The 27375-nt window shown below is 40.3% G+C and overlaps 3 protein-coding genes and 1 long non-coding RNA gene across 4 annotated transcripts; 3 read left to right on the forward strand and 1 right to left on the reverse strand.

The window, feature by feature from the left end:
- Window positions 1-581: 581 nt before the first annotated feature.
- Window positions 582-9762, forward strand: LOC146564863 (uncharacterized). The gene is made up of 4 exons (XM_085292656.1): window positions 582-1260; window positions 3213-3497; window positions 3895-3985; window positions 8447-9762. Exons 1-4 carry the CDS (start codon window positions 873-875, stop codon window positions 8865-8867), a joined length of 1185 nt encoding a protein of 394 aa, XP_085148782.1. The 5' UTR covers window positions 582-872; the 3' UTR covers window positions 8868-9762.
- On the reverse strand, window positions 9761-21994 carry LOC146564864 (uncharacterized). The gene is made up of 4 exons (XR_014894445.1): window positions 21781-21994; window positions 21156-21263; window positions 13647-13714; window positions 9761-12157 (listed from the first exon to the last, which is right to left on the reverse strand). It is a non-coding gene; the product is annotated as an uncharacterized LOC146564864 (long non-coding RNA).
- rpz (rapunzel) lies at window positions 11689-18998 on the forward strand. The gene is made up of 3 exons (XM_085292659.1): window positions 11689-11757; window positions 14863-14934; window positions 16105-18998. The coding sequence occupies exon 3, from the start codon at window positions 16152-16154 to the stop codon at window positions 16833-16835; it is 684 nt and encodes a 227-aa protein (XP_085148785.1). The 5' UTR covers window positions 11689-11757; window positions 14863-14934; window positions 16105-16151; the 3' UTR covers window positions 16836-18998.
- A 65-nt stretch (window positions 21995-22059) lies between the features above and the next one.
- Window positions 22060-27167, forward strand: LOC146564866 (protein rapunzel-like). The gene is made up of 3 exons (XM_085292657.1): window positions 22060-22233; window positions 24029-24525; window positions 24636-27167. The coding sequence occupies exons 2-3, from the start codon at window positions 24032-24034 to the stop codon at window positions 25324-25326; spliced, it is 1185 nt and encodes a 394-aa protein (XP_085148783.1). The 5' UTR covers window positions 22060-22233; window positions 24029-24031; the 3' UTR covers window positions 25327-27167.
- The last annotated feature ends 208 nt before the right edge of the window (window positions 27168-27375 follow it).

Raw genomic sequence — 27375 nt, forward strand, 5'->3', positions numbered from 1 at the left:
CAAATACTTATGATTTCAGAGTGCATGGATCATTGCAGAATAGTTTGGCCAAATGAAACCAAAAACAAGCGAGGCCTCTGAAGCAATTATTGGCAAAGCAAGGTACATTAATTTATATAGCTCGATTCAAACACAACAATAATTTAAAGTGATTTACAAGAAGAATTAAAACAACTTATTTTCTTTTTAGAAAAGAAAATATATAGATTAAGAATAAGTAGAAAAAAAAGATCCATCCATTCTCTTTTTCTCCTTTGCAGTTAAACAACAAACAACAAACTGATCTGGATGATTTTACTTCAGAAATATTTTAAAGATTGCTAAAAGATTTAAAAAACTTGACTGTGGTATGGGTGATGAAATTATGCTAATTCAAAAGGATTAGGACATAGTTTTATCCCTAAAATAAACCAAATAGTGCTGAAAATGTTGATAACCTGTGAGTTTTGGATTGAGTTATTTCCTTAACTATGAATTTAAAAAAAAACAGTCTGTCAGATAAATCTCTAGGTTAAAGAAAAACTGCTAATAGTAACTGTTAGTGTAGTTAGTCAAATGACCAGTAGTCGGTGCTATCACCGTCAAGTCAATATTTATTGACCGCCACTTGTAGGCGAAGAAGATAATGATGCCCCTGCTGCTTCTGTTGTTCAGCTAGCGGTAATAGACACGGCATCAGTGACATTAAGAATGTAACACTATCATTTTATATTTTTAATCACTAAAAAAAAGCTTTAATTGGTGTGTTAATTGTTGTTTTTTGGAGGGCGCATGCGCGCGGCTTATCGCTTCAGTGAGCCAGCGCATCCTCACATTTAACGCTAGCATCTCCCTCTAGCACAGCCTGTCAGTACAAGTCAGTTAAAGGAAACATGGATTTGGTCAAAAACAGAACTTTGCACCCACATCTCCGCGACGACGAGGCTCTGGTGGTGGAAAACGCCATCCGGCTGGCCATAGACTCTGTGATAAACGTTTTGTACGGCGTAAACAGCTCCAAGAATTACGAGTATGAGCGGATGGTGGCCGACAGGGACAAAGAGATCCAGCGCCTGGAGTGCAGACTGACAGAGATGGAGCACGAACTGCAGGTGCTGCGCCGGCAGGGATGCACTTGCGGGCTGTTCAAGAACGAGCACAGCCTCGGCAGGTCCCGGAGCTCCGGTGACCGGCAGAAGGGAGATCAGAGCGACTTTGATCCGGGATGCGTTGACACCGAGCTGACAGCGGAGCAGCAGGACTGTGAGACGAGTTTATCGTGTAAGTAAACACGAGCGTCACTTCTGGCTTTGCAGGTTTAGGCTGGTGACAAATTACAGCCTGTCAGCTGTTGCCTTGAGTCATCCCTTTGTTAGACCCACTACAGGCCACTAGTTCACAAGAAGATGAGAGTAATGTCTTTGACAATTCATAATTGCCTGTAAAGTCCTCGGGATCATTGACCCCGAAACGCTTCCAATCCCGACTGTCTGATTGGGATTTGAACCGAGAGAGGTTTTGTTGGAATTGCTCCATGAAGGAAAGTAGATGAGAATATTAAAATGAAGAAAAAGAAAACTGATCTTCCCAAAGGCCAATGGCCATGTCCTTTTACCCCTGCACTTCATTTGTCAGGGCAGGCTAGAAAAGAGCAGCTAGTGCATGCTGTGCAGATAAATCAATTTAAAAAATGTATCTACTCGACTCATTGCCACCCACCACCTTATTACAGAACATTTCTATAATTTCCTCTAAGATTTTGTCTGCTGTTGGGGACAGGAGTCTGTGACCTCTATGTCAAGCACCGGTTATGCAATCTATATGAGACTTGCTGTAATGTCAAGGGGCCATCCTGGGCTTTCTATTCATGCCATATTCATGGGGGTTAGATTTGCAGTCCATACTTGGGGTGGATGTAATTCTGGAGGTAGAGCAGGCAGTGTTACTGCTGTTAAGAGAGGGGGTGGAGGAAGGCTAGACATTATAGCAGGAAGGAAAAAGCTCAGAGGAAGATGTATGAGCTTCTGACCCCCTCTCCATTATATGGAAAATTGTTTAATGTAGGGCTCTGAAGTTTTTAGGCCCATATGATAACTAGAAGGGGAAACTAGAACCTTTCCAGTGGAATTCATACACACCCAGTCCCACACACACAAGCTAGTTTGAGTTCTTCCTTTTTGCTGTTGATTTATATAATTAATATATAGAATAGAATTCAACTTTATTTATATACTAAAAGTGCACTAAATCCTATGTCTCCTGTCTTTATCAATTCACTTCCAGCCATACTGAAGTTGGGCAGATATTATTTTATTTATTTATTTTTAGCATGAAACCGAAAAACAGGGCAATGCTAGCCACGGCCACCAACCAGGTTTTAGAAGAAAAAAAAACAGAGCCCACAGACCACAGGGAAGTGCTCATTTCTGAAGGTAGCATTAATACCATACTGAAAATGGGTTGAAATTGTTTTTAATATGACACCTGAAAAAACTACCAGCGGCCACAACTACCAAACAAGTGGTTATAAACTGAAACTAGGCAACCGGGTTTGAGAAAAGGAAAAAACAAAAAATCAGAGCACACAAACAAGTGGGAGGTGCTCATCAACAAGACTGCCATGGAAAGATGATTCCCTTCACAGGCTGGTGTCCTCTCTGACAATTTCAGAGCCCTAGCTTACACATTTTGCCCTTTTCAGGCTCCTCAAAGGCATGTCCTCCTCTCAGCTCTCATCTTCTCGCTCTCATGTCTGGTCCTCCTCCACCTCATCTCCTGAAGTATTATTCCACTTCACAGTTTTGAGTAAAACCATTTCTCACTGAGCCCTGAGATTTTTTTTAAATATATATAGAACATGAAAATCCATTGTAGTGAGTAATGATTTACGAATATCAGAAACTTGAGTGATTTTCTATAGAAGTCTTTTGGAGTATATCAGGGAAAAGGTGCCTGTTATTGTCATTTCAAGCTCTTGTTTTTAATGCTAAACTCTACTCACACTGAGTTGCATGTTTCATAATTTACATGAATCCATAGTTGTGTTATAAGCCCCCCAGTTCATCTTCTGTGTAAAAGAAGCTGTTGTAGCTCCTCCCTCTTTAAGGAGTACTGCCTTTTGATTGGTTGCATCTAGAAAACACAGTGTTTGAACGACTTGAGTACATGTGACTGTGGATATTATGGAAATATAACACACAAAATAAGCCTTTGTTTGTTTCCTTTCTTTACAGTGGGTTTTTTCACAAGACCCCCCTCACACGTTTCCTCCCACAGCCAGGAGTCAGCTCTTCCATCTTCCCCCAGCAGAATGGTCCTGGAGCACAGCTGCACCTCCCGCTCCTCCGAGGTTTCGGGTGTAACAGAGTCAGCCAGAAATATGCCGACATCTCCCAGCAGCCTCGTGGTCAAACAAGAGCCATGTGACGTCGACACGGTCTTAATCAAGTGGGAGATGAATGAACATCAGCAGAGCACGGGCAGTCCGTGTCAGGACAAAGAGAGTCTCAGTGTAAAAAGTAATGCACTCTGCATTTAATTTATTCACATTAATATTCTCAGCACTGGAAAAGCAAATCCTCTACTTCTCTTTGTTTTGCTGTTTGCACAAATGAGAAATATTATATAAATATAGGGCATTTTTTCCACCCGGTCCTGTCACATGGTGCCGTTGGGGGAAAATGACTCGTCTGTTTTAACAATGCTAAACTCGTCAGTATCACTGTTTTCTAACTGACCCATCAAACACTGAAGATCTAACATGGAAGTCTGGTTTTGGAATCTAGCAACAGAGAAGCTTGAAAATAAATACAGCCAAAGGAAAAAACACTGTAATTAAATACAGTCATAGTAAATATAATATCAACATTGGAGTGGTACGACTAAAAATATGTTCATCTCTAATGATCCATGTAGAAAAAATGGAGACCGGAGAAGGAAGGACGTTCAGGGAGAAACCACAGGCAGACCCGGGCGGAGCTGCAATGACTGAGGCAGAGCACATGAGGTGGGTTATATCAGAGAAACTAATGAGCTGATAATCCAGCGACGCCTCAGAGGGGATGCTAATACAGAAACATAATAATTATTTACTCGGGGACTTGATGATTTGTTGTATTTTTCTCTATAGTGTTGAAACCAAAGTGCTTGTTTTTGTCTAACTAGCAGTCAAAATGCAAAAGATTCAGTTGAATAAAAGAAAGAAAAGCAGCAGATTATTGATTCATCGTCACTGTGGGAGTGCAGACTGAAGTTCTCTACAACAGCAGCGTGCAGCCATCACCTTTAAACTCATCTGTTACTGAAAGTAACGCTGTCAAGGCTGTAAAGGTGGTTGTGAGAGTTGGGCACCTGTGATGCAATTGATTATAATTTAGTATCCTCTCATTTTGTTGAACTTATGAACTCATTATTATTATTATTATTCCACGTTTCTTATATCTGTTTCAAATGAACATCTCTGTAAGGATTTACTGGAGACAACCTTTTACTTCTTTATTAGGCTTTTATTGCGATACTTCCAGGAACGTGTTATGAAACCTCTGACCAACTTTATTTGAAGAGATATGGTGCATTAGATCATCTGTGGACCCTCTGACGACAACTTAAATGTTATTCTACCACAACAGAGAACAAATGAGTAAGAGAGCGAGAACTGGGGGAATATAGGGCAACCTCAGCAGTGCAGGAACTTAACACATACAGTGTGTTTCCTGTTTCAAAACGGGACTTAGTGGGATGATTACGCATGTAAGCACAGTTTCTCTGCGGGCTATGAGTCTGTGTTACCCTACTTAACCGAAGTCCGTGCCTCGTATCTTTTTTCTTTTTTTGGCTTTCAATTTTAAAAAATGTTTAAAGGTAATTCCTTGAGACACTGATACAGGACTACAGCTTGGAGGCTAACCAAGTAAACACAGAGCACAAGAATTCCCAGGGTAAGACGCAAAGATAATAAATCTAAATCTCTTAACTCATTAATAAAGGAAGCGGATCTCTGTGATGTATGGAGAGAATTACACCCTCTGGAGAAGGATTATACCCATTTCTCAGCAGCCCATAAGGTTCACTCTAGGATAGATTTTTTTTTGATAAATAGAAGTGATAAACATAGAGTCACAGAATGCAATATCGGTATAGCCGACTTGTCGGATCACAACGCCATTCATTTGACCATTCACCTACATAATCAGAATAAGAAATTATTATGGAAATTGAACATTGGTATTCTCAATAATGAATCTGAGGTAAAAGAGATCAAAAAAGAAATACAAACCTGTATTGCCCACAATAAGGATGATCAGATAGACCCAACAATAATTTGGGATACTGTGAAAGTAGTAACTCGGGGGTATTTGATATCAAGGACCAGCTACCTCAAAAAAATGAAGAAGCTTACACAGTCCAAATTAGAACAACAATTAAGGGATTTGGAAAAAAAAAAGCATACAGATTTGAGTCCTGATTTGGCCGAAAAAGTCAAAAACGTAAGAAAACAACTAAGTGATTTGACTATGGAGGAAATAGAAAAGAAACTGAGATTCACAAAACAAACATTCTATGAGTCTGGCTCCAAAGCAACTAAAGTATTGGCTAAACGGTTAAAATTAATGCAAATAACTAATGCAGTCAACAAGATTAGAGATCCAAATACCAAGGAACTACTATATGAACCAACACAGATAAAAAACACCTTTCAAGAATATTATAAAACATTGTATAGTCAACCGGATCAGAAAAATGGACCAGAAATTGTAGAGTTTTTGGATCAGTTAGACCTCCCTTCAATAGGGACAACTCAAAATGAACTATTAACCAAACCAATTACAAAGGAAGAACTGGATAAGGCAATAAGGAGATTGAAGACGAATAAAAGTCCAGGGAGTGATGGGTACCCCAATGAGTGGTATAAGACTTTCAAAGAGGTTTTGGCCCCTATTTTGATAGATTCTTTTAATTGGACAATAAAACACGCTAAAATTCCACCTTCCTGGAAAGAGGCCATCATCTCAGTCTTACCGAAAGAAGGTAAAAACAAGGAAAACTGTGATTCTTATCGCCCAATCTCCATCTTAAATGTTGATTATAAACTATTTACATCTATAATCACAAGACGCCTAGAGCTGTTCCTTCCTGACCTGGTGGATGAAGACCAGACAGGGTTCATTAAGGGGCGACAGACACAAGACAATATACGACGCACATTGCATATAATTAATGAAGTTAATAGAGAAAAAATCCCAACAGCCTTAGTGAGTTTAGATGCTGAAAAGGCTTTTGACAGAGTCTCTTGGATATTTCTTTTTGCTGTTTTGAAGAGAATGGGCTTTGACAGTATCTTCATCAAGTGTATACAATCCCTGTATCATAGGCCAATGGCTAGAGTTAAAATAAATGGGGACTTGACAGACAGCTTTGAGCTCTTTAGAGGAACTAGGCAAGGTTGCTGCTTGAGTCCAGCTCTTTTTGCTTTGTATATTGAGCCTTTGGCTCAGTATATACGGCAAAGTACAGACTTAAAAGGGGTTTTTGTTTCCAAACTTGAACAACGAATAGGTCTTTTTGCAGATGATATAATTATATATCTACAGGATCCTGATACGACCTTTCCTTGGCTGTTTAAAGCATTAAAATATTTTGGTAAAAACGCAGGATATAAACTAAACATCGTAAAGACTCAAGTACTCTGTCTGAATTATTTCCCCAAAGAATTATTACAAAATGAACTTAAACTAAAATGGGATTCAAATAAGATCAAATACTTAGGTGTCTATTTAACTAGTGATACAAGTACTTTATACGAGGCAAACTATGTGAAGTTTAGTAACACAATCCAAAAAGATCTGATTAAATGGGCTCCGCTTGTCAAGGACCTTAGCTCAAGAATAGAGGTAATAAAAATGAATGTGCTTCCCCGGTTATTGTACCTATTCACCTCATTACCAGTCCAAATAACAGATGCACAGTTTGGTAAATGGGATAAATTAGTTAGTAGATTTATTTGGAAAGGGACAAAGCCAAGAATAAGATTTAAAATACTCCAATCAGGAAAAGAAAAAGGAGGACTTGCCCTCCCGAATTTCAAGGAATATTTCTATGCAGCCCAGCTGAGATATACTGTTTACTGGTGTTCATCAGAATATACTTCAAAATGGAAGCATATAGAGTTAAATTATTGCCTATCATGTCATCCACAAGCAAGATTGGGAGAAGAAACTACCCAGCCCACGAACAAAAATCTCATCACTGAATTTACTATTAAACTCTGGTGGACAATAATGAAGAAATATAGAATTACAGAAGATTGTAAATTGCTGATTTGGCCTGCATACTCTCGAAAATTCCAAAGTGGACAATGGGATAGCACATTTTTAAGATGGGTCAATAAAGGAATTACAGCAATGTGTACATTAATAGATGGGACAACATTTAAATCTTTTGAGAATCTACAGAAACAATTCGGATTGGATAAATCAGATTTATTTAGGTACTTTCAATTAAGACACTTTTACAATACAGAAATTAGAAAGAAGCTCTCGAGAGAAAGAAATCGTATAATAGGAACAATAACAGGTGCATATAAAAATCTTCCATCAGGAATTCTGTCGAAATTATATGATGGCCTACAAAATTCGAATAGGAATGAAACATTATATATTAAACAAAAGTGGGAATCGGAACTACAAATTGAGTTGTCAGAGGATGATTGGCGATCCTTATGTCTCACACAGCATAACTCCACTAGCTCTAGACGATGGAGAGAATATGGCTGGAAAAATGTGATTAGGTTTTTTATTACTCCGTATATCAAAAGCAAGCAGTTGAAAACACCCCAACAATGCTGGAGATTATGTGGAGACTGGAACGCCAATCACTCACATGTGTTTTGGAAGTGTAAATATATTAAATCATATTGGGAAAGAATCGCGGCAACAATGACGAAGGTGCTGGGGTATGAAGTACTGTGTGAGGCACGAGTAATGTATTTTGGAATATGGGAAAATGTAAAAAAGGAGGACTGGTATTTGTTTAAGATTATGTTGTTGTCAAGCAAAAAGGTGATAACAAAGAATTGGCTGAAAAGCGATCCTTTAAAACTGGAAGACTGGATGGACGTAATCGAGGACATATATACAATGGAAAAAATGACTTACACTCTGAGACTGAAATCTGACAAACACCGAAAACAGTGGACAAAATGGATAATTTATAAGTCTCAGTCAGCCTTATAGGGCGGGACCTCTCGTGGTTTTTTTTTTTTTTTTTTTTTTTTTTTTTTGTGTGTTTGTTGTTGTGTTATTATTATTATTGTCTTGTCCGTATGTAATACAAAGGAAAAAGTACAAAATAAAGAGTTAAAAAAAAAAAGAATTCCCAGGGTGTTTTTCAGTTGATTAATTTATAATATCTATTAGTTTAGAAGAGTCTAACAGAAATAATTTTGGTGTAAAATCTTTTACCTCCTCAGGAACAAGAAGAAGAGCGTGCCAATGTCGGACCTGCCAGAGGAAGCTCAGAGACTGAAGAGGGCAGCCTGGAGAGCAGCTTCCAGACGATATTATGCTCGAAAGATAGCTCGCCAGCAGGCAAACCCATCACGATCCAGCCCCTTCCCCCACATCGCAAACTCTCAGTATTCACAGCCCAGCTCTTTTGTGGATAAGAGGAGGAGGACACTGATATCGGAGCTACCCGAAGAGTCTCAGACGCTGCAAAGGGAAGCTTGGAGAGCCGCATCCAGGAGGTACTACGCTAGAAAAATCGCTCGGCACCAGACGGAGACGACACAGTACAGAAACCTGCTGGAGAACATAAACCCATCTGGAGACACGCAGGGACCCAACAGGGAAGGACCTCACATGAACACTGGAGGAATAATGTGCAGCTGATAGACAGCAGTTTTACATTTTAGATGTTTCTGTTCAGCAGATTGGAGGGTCCCTTTTACCGCGGTGTGAAGAATAATGAAATCTGACTGTTTGTGTTTTGGTGGCTTTGAATTAATGATGGGAATTGTCTCAGGTCTGAATAACATGAACCTGGTGTTTCAAATGAGTCAGCTGTGCATTTCCTCAGTTCATGACCTCTTGATGATGTGTTAGGCAGCAGGATTCATCAGAATCCTAGTACTAGCAACATCGAACCTTCACATATCACACATTTCAAAAATATATCAAACAAAGAAATATTGGAAGAAATTGTCTTGATGTTCTTTAAAAATTATAAATTAATCCGGCTCCTGTCATCCTTCTGCATCCAGGAATTTTTGGTGGAGTCATGCAGTCTCAGACTGTTATTGAAGTTAACCTTCATGAGATCAACTCTACATTCTGATCTGTCTCCCTTCATGTCAGCAATATTTGCATGTACGAAACTCTTACTGGAAAAGAGCCTGAATAAATGTATCATGACTGAGGCAATATGCATAAATCCATGGCACTAACTAACATGGCAGAACAGCGCCCCTGGAGTGTAACATCTGTAACTACAGTGTGAGTGCATCAATTGTGGCTACAATTTTAGCTCAACATCTTTGATTTCAGTGTCGGGTAAAGAATTATTAGTTCAGACAATGCTGGTAAACTTTAAAGTGTATTTTTGGACTTTGTCAAATATTAAAAACACGATTACAAAAACTGTCCCTCCCCTTTTCCCGTTGAAATGAACTCTCAGCAGTTTCTGGGTTACACTTCAGTATTTGAAGCAGGCAAACAGGGTGAACACAGAAATGTTACATTTCTCATTTTGCAGTAAATGTGTACAATAAAACAAAGTGACAACGTTTCCATTTGTTTGTATTTATTTATTCTAGAATATTAAACACATCCGCAAACAATATCTGTCTGGAGTCCCAAAGTTTACAGCACACAGAGCTGCAGTAAAGCAGCTTGTTTAATCTAGAACATAAGAATGGTGACACTGTGCATGAATATATTTCGGTGTTCTGTAGTCGAGCCTCTGCCCCGGGGCTTCAATATTGTGGCTTTCAACGTGTCAACAAGGCGCTCCTCCTGCCCCCCAGCTAACAAAAACCAAAACAAGGTCTTGCAACAGAGGTTTGTCACCGCGGAGCGTAAATATTACGCACAGCTGATCTTGCACAAATGCGGTTACTAGAGTATAGTATATGGCTGCGTGTATTCATCACACAGTCTGAAATGTGAGCCGATTGACAGCTGCGGTGGCAACTGTTCACTGAGGACAGGCGTGCGTCCGGCTGCAGTTCCGCCTGCAGCTGCGGTGCTGAATAAAGGCTGTACTGGCTCACAGACGCGCTACTGTACGACCAGCACGCCCTGAGCGTCGATGCGGACCGTTTTCCCAGCAGATAACTGAAAGCTTTGTCGTTTCTAGTGAACAGTCGGCTTTTATCTCTATTTTTCCCACTTCACAGCGCGGGGAGGACAGGGATTCTCTTGTGTTGCTGCTGCCTGAGGCTGGATGTCTCAGTGAGGGGATGCGGGGTCTCTAACCCACTCGCGGCTTGCTCAGGTCTGGACATGCTGGGAGGCAAACGCCCATCATAACTGTGGCTGTGTGCTGCTCTAAAAAGCGACGCAAGGAACAGTCGGGTTAAATGAGGAACAAGTCTGTGCTTTAACGCTGTGTCGTGCTGGTCGCTGGCAGCAGGATTTGCATGAGGTTTATTTCGGGGGAAACAGCTTCAACCGTCGGCGCAGCAGGCTGATCCTCACACCAAAGAATTCACCGGATTTGGCTGCACGTTTTTTGTGCCTAAGGTTTCCATTTATTCTTATTTAAGGCCGCATGAAGGACCAAATCATAACTATACACGATTACTTTGGCGCACTGAATGGGAGCGCCTATAGCTCAGGCTTTTTGTCTGCTAGATAGCCCTTGTTGGTCAGACAGCTCATCTAAATTTAAAAACATGTTCTACGGTGCTGTTAGTAATAACAAATGTATTTTTCAATAAATTATGTATTTAAATAAGTTAGATTAAAAAAATATTGTCGACAGTGCCATTGCGCATTTTGGACCATCTTTCTAAATGCCCTTCACTTTTTTAGTAGACTTTAAATTGGACATTTTTAAAATGCAACTTTTAATTTGTATGTACATTTGGCAAATGTTGGTTATATTTAGGATTATATTTACCTTTTACGCTGGATACAATTTTCTTTTATACTCCTGTTGCCTCTTGAGAGCTCCCTGAGCATTTGGATACACCTGTGCACTTTTGGAGATGTCCATTTGGATTCGCGGCTCACTTTTGGTTTTGTTGGATTTTATTCACGTGAAAATAGTTTTCTTCGGATTCTTTTGATCTAGTCCATAAGAAAAGGGTCCGTTTTACCAATTAATCCCACCAATGGAGTCTGTGTAGCCTCTCAGAGATGCTCCATGACTTGGCAAACGCACGAAAAGCAGCAGCAAGTTCCTATGAGTTCAGTTGCGCACTCACGGACAATCCCTCTTCAGTATTAACTGTATGACTACTGAATGGACCAAAATAAGTTGAAACCATAGGGGTAGAACAGTATATTTCTGAGGAGGGGGCTTTACCTTTTAATGCCATTTTTTAAATTATTTTTTAATGGGATATTGGAGGTCATGTTTATTTAGGGCCCAAATGGCCATTTTTAGATTTGGGGGACTTTCTGGGCTTTTTAGAAATGATTTTGTCAAATTTGTTCACCCCTACATGAGCTACAGACATGGAAGTGTCCTTTTTGCAGGGATTGCTGGGAAGAAGAAGGAGGCTGTCGAGGTTGGGACTTTGGAGAGGAAGGTATAGTTAGAGCCATTGTCTGAAAGGTAAGCAATCCTCTGTTCTGATGTGGCCAATGGTGCCTAATGTTGGCTGGAAGGCAAGTAGAGCCTCTATAGTTATTATTTAGACAGAGAAATTTAGGTTTTAAGATGTATTTAGGTGTTTTTACTGTATAATAGATCAGGGAGGGTCAGGGCATTATGGTGTGCAGTAACAAGGAAATATGGAGGGACTGCTAGGGGGAGCCAGAGCTGGGGCAAGAAGGCAGTGTGCCGGGCCTGTGCTGTTAGGAGAGGATGTTATTCTTGTAGAACTACTTACAAACACGGACGAGAACTCCGGATGGCCCTTCATTGTTGTATGTTTCTTATCAAAGTAGTTGTTTGGCTGTGTTGGCCATCAAGGGAGCACTTCCCCAGAGGAAAGCCCCACACAGGCTGAGCTCTGTGAAGGGAAAGTATCCTGTCATTTAACACGAATAAGTAGCACAAAAATAATCAGAATAAGCATTGAAAATGTAAGTGGCGTACATTAGGAACAATATTATTGGAGTTTATTGTGTAAATTTGTGCTAGCCTAGCATTGGTGACGTTATAGAAAACATTCAAGATGGCCTCTCCTCTGCTTGGAAACAGGTGAGAGCCGTTTGACATTTCCTGATTACGTCACAGAGCTGCTTTGGTTACAAGGTGTCGCCAAATGTTTCTTTAAAAGTAAAAATAAATAAATAAATACAATTATTATAATTGTTCCTTTGCTGGTTTCTGCTCAGACGCACATTAATGCAGAAGCTGAGTCACAACTACTGAATCACAGCTTTCTGTCAGCTCCTGAGAAGTGTGCAGCCTGCTGGCTGTAAGGGCCACGCTGCCACTCAGCACTGATTGGTTAACCCTTTCAGAAGGCTTTAACCTCAGGAGCTTTAGCTTCTCCACTTTGTTCACATTTAATTAGGAGTTTTATTAATTGTCCTAAACTTATATACTTAAATATGATTGAGTTTCTTCTTCAAATTACTACGAATATCTTAGAATGATGGAGACCACTTGCTAAGAAAAGGTCAAAGGTCAATATAAGATTAATTTCATTAACACAAAGGGTTAATTTAATGCCGCTAATAGAAGCACAGCAGTCGTGCTCTTTAATTGGTGCACAATTGACTGAGATTGTTATTAATACAGCTCAGATTATACAAATGACTTCACATCAGAAACTGATCAGGAAGGCTAGCTCTGTGGTCGGCATGAAGCTGGACACTCTGGTGACAGTGGCAGAGAAAAGGACACTAAAAAAGCTGATGGACATTATGAACAATGCTGGGCATCCTCTGCACACGGCCATAAACAACCAGAAGAGTCTGTTCAGTGACAGGTTGCTTCTCCCCAAGACAAGAACTAACAGACTTAAAAACTCCTTTGTCCCACACGCCATCAAACTGTTTAACTCCTCTCTGGAGGGGAGAGGGAGGGGAAACAGGAGGACAAAGGAGGGGGGAACAACTAAGCTGTAGTGCCTCTTCACCTCACTGTACAATACCTTTTGTGCAATACTTTTTGTAAATAGTCAACAGTGCAGTAGACTCAATACTTGAAATGTGCAATTCACTTGTATTTTTATTTTTTATTCCTATTTATTCTATTTATCCCCTTTGTATATTTTATTTATATTTGTTTCTGTATTTTATATATATATATATATATATATATATATATATATATATATATATATATATATATATATATATATATATATATAAAAAAATAAATAAAACAATTCTGTAACTGTAACTTCGGTCGGTGCTGTGCTTTTTTTGGAAATCGAATTTCCCAGAGGAACCCACCCGAGGGATTAATAAAGTTCTATCTTATCTTATCTATTTTGCTTTAGTATTAAATAATCAAAGCTTTAAAACTGCAGTTAACCCTTTCATTACCTTCATTGCTTCGCGTAGCTTGTTGTATTATGTTGTGAAATGGGGCATCTTCTCCTCCAGATCACCTTCTGTGAAATTAAGGACACAGGTTGGAGACACAATACGACATCAGTGCAAATTTAGGAGGATTTAATTGCCATCAGATACCAAAAATGAAGCAGAATAGGCCTTTTATCAACGTCATGGTAGGAAAACAGAAAGTGGAGGGACATTTACTGACAGAAAAAATGTATTTCAGCCAAAAAATGAAAAAAACTAACCACTTAAAAATTGTAAATTCCTGAAAAAATGACATTTAAGAAAGTCTTATGAAGCTCTAAAATCATTCAACGTGATTTTCTAAGTGCAGGTTTCACAAGTACTTAGATTAATCAATCGTTTCCTGTTATTTTTGTTGATTACAAGCATTTAAACTGAACATTTAAAGTTATCCTAAAGCTAAAGGGTTAAAAGTGAGCGTCAGTGCTTTTAGTCCACAGTGGTGGTGCTGAAATCAGGATGGTTGCTATGGGTGGTGTTTTTATTGTGGGCATATTACCGCCCCCCCCTGGTGGTCACGGGGATTTACAAAGACTGTGCAGTGAGTGTGGGGCCTGTTTCCACTCGCTCAGGCTTCTGGTCACCACAGCGCCGCTGATGTGATTAGCTATATTAGTTTGAGACGCCACGGCACCCAACAGGTCTTTTCTGACAATTGCAGGAAAATGAGAGGGCTGAGAGTGCAGTCTTTGTAGAAAACACCCACATATAGTTCTGTTAATAACAACTGGACGTCATCAGCTCTTCACAGCAGTCAGTTTAAACTTTAAACTTCCACAATCTTCCTCTGAACTGAAGACTGAAAGCACTTCCAGAGAAGCTGCTGTTACACAATGAACGGGTTTGTCAGCTCAGTCGGCCGTGCCATGTTTGTTTTTGTTCCTGTACTGTGGCTGAAGAGCGTCTCTGTCCCGCCCTGAAGCTACTCCGGCTGTCTCGGTGCGCGTCCTGTTTGCTTCTGAGGAGCTATCTGCTCGGGCCATAGAAACACAGAGAGAGCAGCCTGGTGCTGAATGCAGCTGAAAGAGAGAGAAGCTGTTAACTCCTTCACTGCTGAAAACTGTAGCCAGCGAGGGACAAAAATCTGTTTACTTCCTGGTTCAGAATCAGTGACATGAGACGTCTTTGTTGGATCCAAGCGTGCTGTCTGAATCTGTCTCTCTGTCTTTTGTTTCAGGAATCATCTTCATCAGGACCAGCATCCATATTTTCATTGTTCCAGTGTGAACTTGAAGAAAGGAAATTTGATGTAAGCTTCAGCAGCACCTTTGTGTCACTGTCGACACACAGCAGTCCTCTGTGACGTTGGAAACTCTGTGAAACTGCCATGAAATGCTTATTTTCTGTGGCTGTCACAGCACAGCGAGCGGCAGCTGTAAATAAATGCTGCTGTTACATCTGCTTTTCTATCAAACAGCTGAGACGTTAGACTTCTGCTACACCCAATTTGCCTGGTGAATCACAGCCAGGGGACATTTATTATTATTATTATTATTATTATGAATGAAGGATCCACACTAGGCTTCTATGACATAAATTATATTTCACTGCATTCTTTTGCACTTTAGCATCACTTAAATGTGTTTATACAGCATTATATTTAATTAGTGTACTACAAATTGTTGACGGGTCAACCAGCATAATATCACCAACCATGATCGGGACATTTGGTCTTTGCCTCACTGAAACAATAAGCTTTTTTCTTTATTAATATATTCATTAAATTTTACATGAATGCCATATATGGGAGCCTAAATATGTTTGTTTTATTAAAAGTAAAACTACTTAAAAAAATCCATCATAGTGGATATCAGTGAGAGCAGATATCCCTGCTCCACTCATAACCACACAAGCACCACCCACTGGCTGTTGGTTTTGGTTGGGGACATAGCCGGTTAGACTGACTGTGAACTGAGGGAGCTACTCAAGATGAACACGAACCCTTTAGAACTGTGGATCATGCAAAGCTGCTCTGGTACAGGCTAAGGATAAGACTGAAGTTGGAAATGAGCAGAATAATGAAAACATAATTCCTTATGTTTGCCTTTTTTTGCATGTTCACCTTTTAGATCCATGGCTCTCTGACTCATAGCCAGAAACTTGTGCTAATAAAACAAGCACATTATGTCGATAACTTCCTCTCATGTCAGTCATATTGTAGTCAGTCTCATTATCAAGTGACACAAAGCCCACTGCAAACCAGGGTCACTGGCCCTGAGAGGTTTGAAATCCTCTTCTTTAGCTAACTCAACAAAATAGATGGTGTTTTCTTATCTTTGTTTAAGAAAAATATTGAATGTACCAACTACAGATCAGGGAAATCTAAAGCACAAGAGTATATTTATGTCACAGTAAATTCAAAGACTGTAATAATCCAACTCTGAGGTCAAACATGTAATCTAATCTCTAACTGTCACAGATCACGTCCCACTTCTTGACTCTGACCTCAGCACCTGCACCTCAGCCATGATGGATGAGGAGATCATCGAGGAGAAGGCCAAGCTGAAGCAGGGTCTGGTCAAAGTGCTTCAGTGTGTGGCCACCATCTCTTCAGCTGCTGCTGTAGTTAACCCCATCTTTGGTGTTGCCGGTTCCCTGATCCGGGTGGTGCTGCACCACATCGATGATGAAGACATTCGTACTCTGAAGCGCGAGTTTGCGTCAGTCAACCGAGGGCTGGACCAGCTCTCCCAGCTGAACCGCAGCACGCTTGTGCAGATCAAGAAGGAAACGCTGGACGGCCAGTACAATCAGGTTGAAGAGAACCTGAAGCACCAGTTCAGAAAGTTCATGGAGATGGTGGAGGCGCGGCCGCAGCACCGCGAGCGCAAGAAAGACGACTTTGAGGAGAGTTACGCCAACGATCTGGGTGACCAGAACCTGCACACGCTGTACGACGGCGTGGTGGGGAAACGCAAGCTGTTCAGTAGACCCATCCTGGAGGTCTACTTGAAATACTCCCAAGGCGATCGCCAGACAATGGAGCGACTGTGCACGCGCCTCACCTACCTGTTCTGCATCGGGCTCATCGCCCTCATGGGGTACGCGGCCGTCATCGGAGACGACGAGGAGGGCCTGAGCGAGGAGTGGGCTGAGAAGATGGAGCACGTACAGGAGAAAATGCAGGAAGCTCTTAGCAGGTGCAAGTGAAGAACCGTGAAGAGTCGTCGTCTCTGCTTCATCAGTGCTTTTCTTCAGTTTTCGGACTCGCCGGTCCACATTCCTTCTTTCATTTTCTCTCCCAATGACAACGTCTCCCTTCACTGCTTTAAAAGCCTGGTGATTGCTGCACATGTGAGCTGTGTGTGAGACGTGAGCATGGCCCGTTTCCTGCTGCTTTGACATCGACTGGCTGATTCTTCAACTTAAAAAAAATGTTACTGCAGTGGTTTCAGCTCATGGCAAGAAAAGATATGTTAATCATCCATGGGTTCAGTATGCTGCGCTAAAGAAATTGCACACACATAATTATACAAAAAACATTAAAAAGTACTTTTTTTTTCGTTCCAGGGCATCAAATACTCCCGTTCTCAGTTGCTCACACAAGGTGTGCAGGACTTTGCCAGATAGAAGACTTTAGTTCATGTCCTTCATTGGACATTTTTGCTTGCTGATTAATTTGCACTTGGCTTAGTTTAAGCAGAGTCCCTGTGGTTATTTATCTGGGACCAGTCTAACCTGATTTAAAAAAAAAAAACACAAAACACTTTTAAAAAGTTTAACAACTTGACGCCAAAATAAGAAAAAGCTTTAAAAAGCTTTCCCTCCATTGAAGTTGCACATATGTCTCTGAAATTTCTGTTCAGGATTCTTTGAGCACCACAATCTTAGTTTGGTATCAAATACAGCCCCCTACCCAGTGTGTTTAAATGTGACACTAAAGTGTCCTTTACAAGTATCTGCATGTGACGTGTTGACAGTGAGTGCGCCGCCTTGTTATAGCTTTAACCAGTGCTCGTTCACATCTGCTCTGTCTCTGGGAGAGTCTGGTGGCTTTACGGGAAAATGAACAGAAGCATTTGAAACCTTTGGAATGAGAGCTGACTGTCAATGCATCAGCTCCATATTTAAACGTAATCTATTGCAGAGCTTCCCACAGCTTTACATGCAGTCTATTCCAGCCAAATGCAGTTTGTGAAAATATATTACACTACAAGAAAATCAGTGTGACGGCAGGAGAAACCAGCCTTCAGATGAAAGAGTTCAACTAGAACTAGAGACAAGCATCTCAAAGCCTCATATCTATGAATCTAATAACCGACTACTGTGATATAATCCTTTATTGAATATAATCAATCGTGTCATCTTAAGCAAATTATCAAAATCTGTGCCACAAATGTGTTTTACTTGTTCTTACGTTAAATTTATTTTACACTAAAGTGATGCTGCTGTGCTGAGTTCTTTATTTTCTTTCCTAAGTGCAGAAAATATTTGAAACATTAAGACACTACAGATTTTTCATGCAGCACTACAGCTGCCAATAACGAGCACTTCACTGGAGCAAGAAGCACTGAATATGTCATTATTTACCATTTATGAGGTCAAATTAAGCAATGGCTGCAGTTCAGTTTCCCCAACCTGTAATACACACCTGTGGTATTTGAGTTTCTAACAGAGCTCTCGTTCTGTGCAGCTGTGCCACTCTTTTCTATTTAATGTGCACTACAGCTTTTTAGCGATGCAGGAAATGCACCAAGTATGTAAGGAGATATCAGAGGGTTTCTTTGGTGGGAGGTTTTTAACATCTGTTGAGCCGTCATTTTCTTTAAGGCCATCCTGAGCAACTATGTATCATTTTTAGCGTTTTGTGTCCTTTCCTGTCTGAACAACAGTGCCTGAATGTCCCGTTTTTTCTGTATTTTTTTATTAAGGGGTTTGTTTTAATGCAGTCTTCATGTTTTGAACAATTTCTCTTATTTTTCTAGAAAACTGGTGATGCCAAGAGTATCAGATGGTTGGTGGGTTTACTGCATTAGAACACAACGTCAGTTGTCACAGTGTTTGTTGGAAAAGTTATCCAGTAACACCTCAGTTAAAATTATTTTTTTAGTATATATATATAGCCATACTTTTCTCCTACTTTTTAAACACACAGACTCTGTTACAGACTGGTTTATGGTTCTGTTGCAGTGTGCCGCCATCTTGTTACAACACTATATGCTACGTAAATATAGTTAAAATTCTGTTGATATTTTGGGAGATCATATGGCCCTCTTTTTGGTATGCCCTGTATGTGAACATGTTGCCTTTTTAGTTCTGCAAATTTGATGCCTGATTGTATATGCACCATAAATAAACAATCAATAATACTGACTTGGCATATTGAATTATTTAACAGCATTAAGAATCGATCGGTGTGTTTGTGATTAAGAAAAAGTCTATTTTCTTATGTTAAAAAGCTCCTGCCACTATGAAAGTGTGCATGTATTCGCACATACAGGTGACCAGACTTCCCTTTATTTGTGGGACGCATCATGTTTTTGTTAAAGCTCATCTGTTATCCTACATTTTGATTTGATCTAACAGTCTCTTTTCTGAGTTAACACTGCTGTGAAAAAAGCAGGTATGACTGACACGATCAGGTTAATCTGTCGCCCTCTACAGCCAAAGGGAGAAGATTACAGGTCACCGCAGTGTCACAGGTTTTGCAGTTTACAGCAGAACATGATGGAAACTGTCAGTGCGCCCCAGGGCGGCTGTGGCTACACTGTAGCTTGCCATCACCAGTGTGTGAATGTGTGTGTGAATGGGTGGATGATTGTGTATAGTGTAAAGCGCTTTGGGCTCCTTAGGACCAAGTAAAGCGCTATACAAATACAGACCATTTCTGGACTAGAAACCTACTTATAACTGAATTAACCTATTTTCTGATATTCGTGGATGGAACAGCAGATTTGCTGTATAAGATGCTCCTCTTTGTGCTGATTATATTTACTTGGAAGGTTGGCAAAGTTAGTCTTTTTGAGTCTCTGTTAGATGTAAATGGCCTGTAAATGGCCTGTATTTATATAGCGCTTTACTAGTCCCTAAGGACCCCAAAGCGCTTTACACATCCAGTCATCCACCCATTCACACACTGATGATGGCAGCTACATTGTAGCCACAGCCACCCTGGGGCGCACTGACAGAGGCGAGGCTGCCGGACACTGGCGCCACCGGGCCCTCTGACCACCCCCAGTAGGCAACGGGTGAAGTGTCTTGCCCAAGGACACAACGACCGAGACTGTCCAAGCCGGGGCTCGAACCGGCAACCTTCTGATTGCAAGGCAAACTCCCAACTCTTGAGCCACGATCGCCCACAAGATGTAGGAGGACTTAGCTGGCCTGCACAGAGCCCTGACCTTTTACCCAGTACTAGTCATCAGTACCGGATGTGATTTACTTTCTACAACAAGGTTCTGCAATCTGATGGAAAGCACTTCCAAAGTAGAAAAGGTTTGGAATTTATTTCAAGAATTTTTTTTCAGCAGATTTGGGACGATTTTAGTTATTTATTTATTTCTTTTACTTTTTTGTAGTCTAAAAATGCTGAACGAGCCAAAGAACTGGTTTAGATGTGTAATAAATGTGGCATTTAAAATGTATAAACTAAGAAAATGTGTTGTGGGAACACAAATGTAATAAATTGAATGCCATAAAAAGAATGTTTTTGGTCCCAAAAATTAGATTTTAGATATATTGTTAAAGATATACAAAGATGTAACTCATTGCTCAGTTACATTAAGGTGTGTAGTGCACAAAACTAAATAAAAAAGATCAAAACTGAAAATAAAACGCTCTTTAGTAATGTATCTGTGACATGAATTATTGTTTTGTTCCAGTTTCTTTTTTTTTTTCTTCATTTTAGTGAATATTTTACTCTTTAATAATGCTGACATTTTTTTTTAAATGTATTTAACATTTTTTGAGTTTTTGTTATTTTGTCCAAATACATAAAGTCAAAACCATCCATCAGTCATCATCATCTCCTTACACAACGTGTAAATTTCCCCGAAAACAAGTTATACCTCGTTTAATTTTAGCTATGAATAAGAACTTTGTTATTACGGTTCCTCTGTGCAGCAGGCGTAAGATGAAGTGCAGTTTACTCATTTGTACGCAAGAGGGCGTTAGTACTTCACTTGTGTCATCATTACACCTGTTTTCTCGGCGCTCCTTCAGGGTCCACGGAGTCATATCTGTGTATCAAAGCTGTCAGCCTAATAAAAGCTGTTTCCATTTTTCGAGGCCAAATAACTCTGCTGGAAAACCCGAAATTAATTTACAAACTAGTGAAAAAAAAATCGCTTCAGGTGAGGTAAGCAGGGCGCATCGCCGAGCTTAAGTCCCTCTGGTATGGCCCTCATGCATTATTATCCAGATGAACAGGTTTGACTCACAGCTCAGTGTTGGGGGATCAAAACAGGAAAATGCGCATTACGGGCATTTGCAGTGCGGATTACTGAGACACAAAGATTTTGAGGCGCTTACCTGCGCTGCAGATTAATGAGTGCTTGTGAACCACCGACGCACATCCTCCGTCATGTGATGGAGCTTTTTCTTCTCCCCTCTTCGTGATACGAGGTCCTTTCGAAGAATCTAAAGAAAATTTGTATTATTTGAAAACTGTAAGAGCTCTCCGTCACATAGCGAGTATGAATCCGTACATATGATGTTTTAGCCTCGGCGCTCAGGGCGCGTCGTGTGCGCACTGAAAAGGCGGGGGTGTGAGGTTTAATTTAATCTCAGCCTCATGAGAATGATGAAAAATGACAACATATGGTCTTTAGTTTATAAGAGATGTTTCACGGATGTATATAAATTTATGGCAAATCTGAACAGAAAATGATATAGTGATGCGCAGTAGTTCTAAAAATATACAGTGGGTAGTTGTCAGATTCCCCTCCCTGATTATTTAAAATATCCTTTACCGTGATGACATTTTCACAGCAGTATCAAAGCTCTTAAAGGCTCTGAGCATTGGGGTTTCTAAACCTGCAGAAGGTCAAATAAATGCGTTAATGATCCGAAAACGCGGTTGAGGTGAAAAGGAAAATCAGTGCATCGTATTCAGACGCTAAAGAGACAAAAGACAACAGTTTTTCGATCGTCTTACCTCAACTTCTGGATCATTTTCACAGCGGCTGAGGCATAAAATGGTGAAATATCTGCGACAAGTGTGCACGAACGCTGCCCCAGAACAAGAAGAAGAAGAAGAAACGCCCACTAGAAAAGCAGTTTGATTAATTTCCATTCTGTTGAAGAAGTTAAACCTTCCAGTCATTGTGACCTGACTGAAAAGAAAATGGACCCACCACACATTTCACCCTGCGCAGTTTTGCGCTTTCCTCCTCCTCCTCTCTCTCTTTCCATCTATCTCTCCTTCTCGCGCGCTCTCTCCCCCTTTGCAGGCATTCAATGCGCATCTCCGCTCTCAGTCCGGTTTTGGACCCTTCTCAGCAGTGCATGAGAGAACCGTGGGAATTTTCTCAAACTTGAAGGGGGGTAACGTGTCTGCAGCTGTTGGAGCTTATCAGCCGCGAAGGAGCAGTAGAAGCATTTCATTCAGGTACAGAAAAAACACTGTTACTATAAGAATGTCATGAATGTTTATCTTCCTCCCTCATCAGAAGGGTTAACATGCTCCAAGGTGTGTCCGATCCTCTGAGGGGATTTGCGCGTAAAAAGATCCACGTTGCGCATTTCTTTTGAGCGCGCATGGCAGATAGAAATGGTTCAGTTCGGGCACATGGAATTCCCATCCTTAGAATATTTACTTAAACCTTGTTGTTCATAGTTGGTATCTTATTGCGCTCATGTTTGTCTTTATTAATACAACAAATTACGAGGCCTTTTAAAATGTAAACAAAATGAATGATGATTTGTTGCAGGTTGTCGGTGACGCAGATTCGAGTTCAGACACAAATATCGTCTGAACTGGGATTGCACAGTAATTTATACATGTCAGACTGAAAGATGAAAGCGGGTTTTTAAACATCTGCGAATCTAAAATGAGTCAGAGCCAAGGGCATCTTCTCATCCAGGCCCCCATTTTGTTCACATGACATCATCATCTACATCCTTTTGGATGCGTAAAATGAAATGTAATCCAAGGACATAATGGTGCCCATCAGAGCAGAATTAAGACGCAATGTGACCAAAAAACAAAAAAACAAACAAACACCAAATCATGCTCTAAAAATACTGAATTTCATCTTGAACTCAGATTTCTCTCCTCCACTTGTGAAAGAAAGAGTCTTTGACATAAGATTAAATAATAATAATAATTCAGTGACATATTGTTAAAATAACAAGCATTCAGCAATGTCATTTGACTTGTTTGTCAGAAAATGTGTATTTATAGCATATTTACAAAATAAATATAGAGAGTTGGCTTTAATATATTTAGAAAAAAGGTCCTTACCAGTATGAAGCAACACAGTATTAAACTGTAGAGCATTACTGCTCTTAAATTCAGTGTACACACTACAATTACTAATCAGGTAAAGTTAAAGCTTTTATTTGAAAGCAACACCAGTGTCCTTCATTTTCACACACATGCAGTTCAGTTGAGCTTTGTTCCTTCAGCATCTGTTGTCTTAATATTATATGCAGATACAGAAGCGACTTTCAAAGTAAGGACCAGGGACCCCCAGGGGTCTGCAACAAATTGCTAACAAATCTGGAAATTGATTTTCTATAAATAATATGCCAACAAAACAAACTTAATGTGTCAAATAGTGTGTTCCGACCAACACAAAGCTTCACTTTGCATTGGACCATTTTGCACTCCATAATTATTCTCATCTAACAGCCAGTGGGGGAACCATCGCCTTTAAAAGTACAGCCAACAGCTGGAACAGTAACATTTCCAGAAGTTAGAAATGTTCTATACTCTTCTGTAAGCTACCTCACTTTTCTGCTCTCTTTATAAAAAGGGAAGTTGGATCATATTTCTATTTTTAATTCTTGGTAAATCCAGGTTATGAAAAAATTGCAGCTGACACGAGGTCAAAACAGTCTGGTGCACAACAAAAGGAACTTTTCATTCACAGTGTGGGAATTTTTCAGAAAACTAACAAAAAAACTGGAAAAGTATTTTCATGGTGCAGAGATTTATATTCAGACCATACTCCATCTAATCTTTGACTACTGCACTACCAGTTAAATAATCTGAGAGACACTTTACGGTTTCATGGTAAAGTCTGAGAAATGACCACTTTCTCCTCATCCTAATTAAGATCATAGATGGAAAGATATTATGAGATAATTTTTTGTATGATTATGATAACAGCATAAAGAATCACCGCTTAATTTCTAAGTTTCTATCTATGTTTGACATATTTTGCTTCTCTGTATCCCAGAACATGACTAATCCACTGGAGAAGGTTGTGGCCCAGAAGAAGGAGGCCATTGAGGCAGTGATGGATATGTTTCAGAGGGGGGCCGAGGTGCTGGCCAGTGCTGTGGGTGAGCTCTTTCCTCTTTGCGAGGCTGCTGCTCCTGTCCTGCGTCTGGCCTTAGATAATGTTCAGAGCAAAGAGGTCTTCTATGTCAAAGAACAGTTCCTGACAGTAAAGAACAAACTCGATGTGCTCTCGAGTCAGCTGGAAGACATAGACTGCGAGCTCAAGAAGGGAAGACTGGACTCCCAGTACTTCTCTGTTGAGGAGAACATTCGGAACCAGTTTAGGAAGTATATGGATATACTGGAAGCAAAAGAGCAGTTTAGGGAGGTGAAGAAGAGACTTTTTTTGGAGCACTTTGCCAAAACTAGAGGAGAGAAGAACCTGCTTGTGCTCTGTGATGCTCTCATGGGGACTAACTGCTTTGGAGAGCCCATTTTAGATGTGGTAGAAAGGTAAATTGTTCTATTTTGTCACATTTATGCTTCTGGATTTACAAATCCCCACTGCACATTTCTGTGGATGTCAGATGAAAGTATGATGAAGCTGCTCTTCTGTGTTGTAGGTATGTGGCACGGAACCGCCGCCTTCTGGAAGATTTCTGTGTTCGGATGAAGGAGCTTCTCTGCTTGGGTCTGATTGCTCTTCTGGGTCACTGTGCCTTAACACAGGGCCAAGAAGAAGAGCAGGAAAAAATCCAAGAGTGGAGCAGCAAAATTGAAGAAGTTGAATCCAGGATGAAGTCAGCCATTGAGTCTTGCATTGCTGCTTTCCCAGAACAAGCAAAATTAGACACCGAACGCCTCCTGAAGGAAAACCACGAAGAGAATCTTCAGGATTCAACTCAGCAGCTTTTAGAGTTCTTGGTGAAAAAGTACAACTGGGTCAGCTGGTCAGTGCGGCTGATCAACCATTCAAGCAGCACCTATCGAAACTGGCGAGCAGGGGAGCATTTTCACCATGTGGCAGGGCAGAACTGGTTCGAAGTGCTCCAGGTGAACAACATCAACCTGGTGGTGTCCTACAGCACCAAACCGCAGCCTGTGCCCCACGACTGTATCAGGCAGGTGATGGAGGGTCAGGGGAAGAAGGGAAATGCCCCAGCTGTGGTGGAGGTGTTGGAGAAGCAGCTGTGCGGGTTTGTTGTTCATGCAGTCAGTCGTCACAAGGAGTCCGCGGCTGCGTGGAGCTTTCCGGAAGACTGTCATTACTGGGAGAGGCACAAGAATGTGGCTGTGTGTGTGCACTCAGAGTAAAGCTGCTAGATAATCCAGGTTTTAAGATTTTAAGGCAGAAAGGTTTATCCGAATGAAGACACTTAACATTTTTGTTGCTGAAGGAAAAATTGATGATACACTGCATTGATCGTCAGATAATTTATATTAACACCAATCACACAAACGAAGCATTTTCAGGTATTAAGCCCAGACCTAATGCATTAGTCGTGTGGGGAGATTTACTCATATTCTTGCTGATTATTTCCAGTCGATCTACACATTAAAGAATACGTTTAAGGGGTGAATAGATAAAAAAATGAAGTTGAAAATATTACAAAGCACTTTTGTTGGCAAATAATTATGTTGCTTCTATGCAAACTGAAACGTGCCAGCGTCTCTGACTGAAACTACATTTAATACAACAATTCTTTTAGTTTCAGCTGTAGGGTTTGTTTGTAGTGACAGCGGACTGAATCAAACTGACACTGTTGCACTTATTTTTAACATTCATTTTGTGACTGGAAGGTTTAATAAATGTGAAAGATTTCAGAATGCAGCTTATGTTTTAAAATCTTCCTTTTTTAGTCTAGAGGTGTTTTTTTCTGAATGAGTTATGCCATAGTTTTACAGTAAAGCCCTTTTGAGAACAGAATTGATTTGACACTCCTACATTAGAGCTACACATGACTGGATCAGTGCTCTGCGTACGCCATCACCCAAACCGACACGTTAGAATCAATATTGGAAAACATCCGATCAATGCAGCTCGTTCAGAAAACTTGGTTTCACGTTTTAATGTTTTGTTAAAATAATATAACCACAAATGCACTTGCAGAGCTGCGCGAGCTCTTAGATACTCTCGGATATTTTCTACATAAACGTAGTTATAGCTCTTTAAAATCACTTGCATATTACAAACTGTATTGCTACATGTCTATCCATAATGCTAACAGTTTACTTCAAAAGCATTTTACCTCAGCTGCATGCAGTAATAACACCGTCTCCCTTGAGAAACGGCTTCTCTACCTACTTACAGCTTTCAGGAGATGGTTTTGCTGAGGCTGCATCTACAGCTCTCTGCTCCCTTTTTGTCCGTGCTCAGCAGGCTGGCCTACATAACCCTGACAGGGAGCGGGGAGGTTACTTTTTCAGGCGTGAAAAACAAGAGGCTCGGAGGTTGGAAACACGACAATGTGCCTTGTGTTCTAAACACAGTGAAAGCCCTCGATGTCGAACCAGACGCGCACTGCCGTCCAGTGCTCTGCCTAAAAATAATAACACGAGTTAACTGCTTCACATAGATCTTTATGTTTTATGCATCATTTCACCTATCTCAGTGCAATTTACTTCATCTGTTAGGTATTCTTCCTGACATTAAATATTCAGTTGTTTTGTCTGAAATTTAAAAATCAACCAAAGATTTTCCCAGGAAATTTTTATGAACTCAGTTTTTTTTTTTTAATCCACAGCATTTAGATAAAAACTATTGCTTGCTTAAACCGCATCTGCTTTGTTACTCATACCAAAACATCTTAACCCTCTCAAGGCAGACGTTGCCGATTTGTAACAGTTAAAAACTAACAACCTGATTGCCCCACACACATATTTTATGAGTGTATTTTACTCAGAAGTACCACTGCAGGACTTGGTTGTGCATTAGCAACAAAAAGTTTAATTTGAGCCTGAGAGGGTTAACAAAATTAGTGGATAATGAATGGCTAGCATGTCTTTTTATGCTTTATGATAATTAATGAGTCAAAACAAAAAGCAAATGGATGTGTAAACACGTGTAATCTAATATCTGTCTCCTTTTTCTTGTATAAATGTGATTTATGTAGCACTGTTAGTGCCTGTGCCCATTAAACCAAATCAGTGCACCCTCAGCAACACTGACTCTGGCTAATTTAATTGATATTTACACATAAGTCAGCATTTCCTGACTGCAGCTCTGCTTTGATAGTCCATGAATAACCTTTGGCTGAGCTAATATCCTGCAGACGAGCAGCAAAGTGCTTGACTTAGCAGGATGGTATCAGTCATAATGCTCAGAGTAGGTGCAGCACGGGTGGAGATGCCCTTCATGTCATA

The sequence above is a fragment of the Mchenga conophoros genome, linkage group LG11, assembly GCF_057382185.1.
Source record: "Mchenga conophoros isolate Kocher_MC1m ecotype Shallow Benthic linkage group LG11, M_conophoros_male_GT1.1, whole genome shotgun sequence".
NCBI classification, from domain to species: domain Eukaryota; kingdom Metazoa; phylum Chordata; class Actinopteri; order Cichliformes; family Cichlidae; genus Mchenga; species Mchenga conophoros.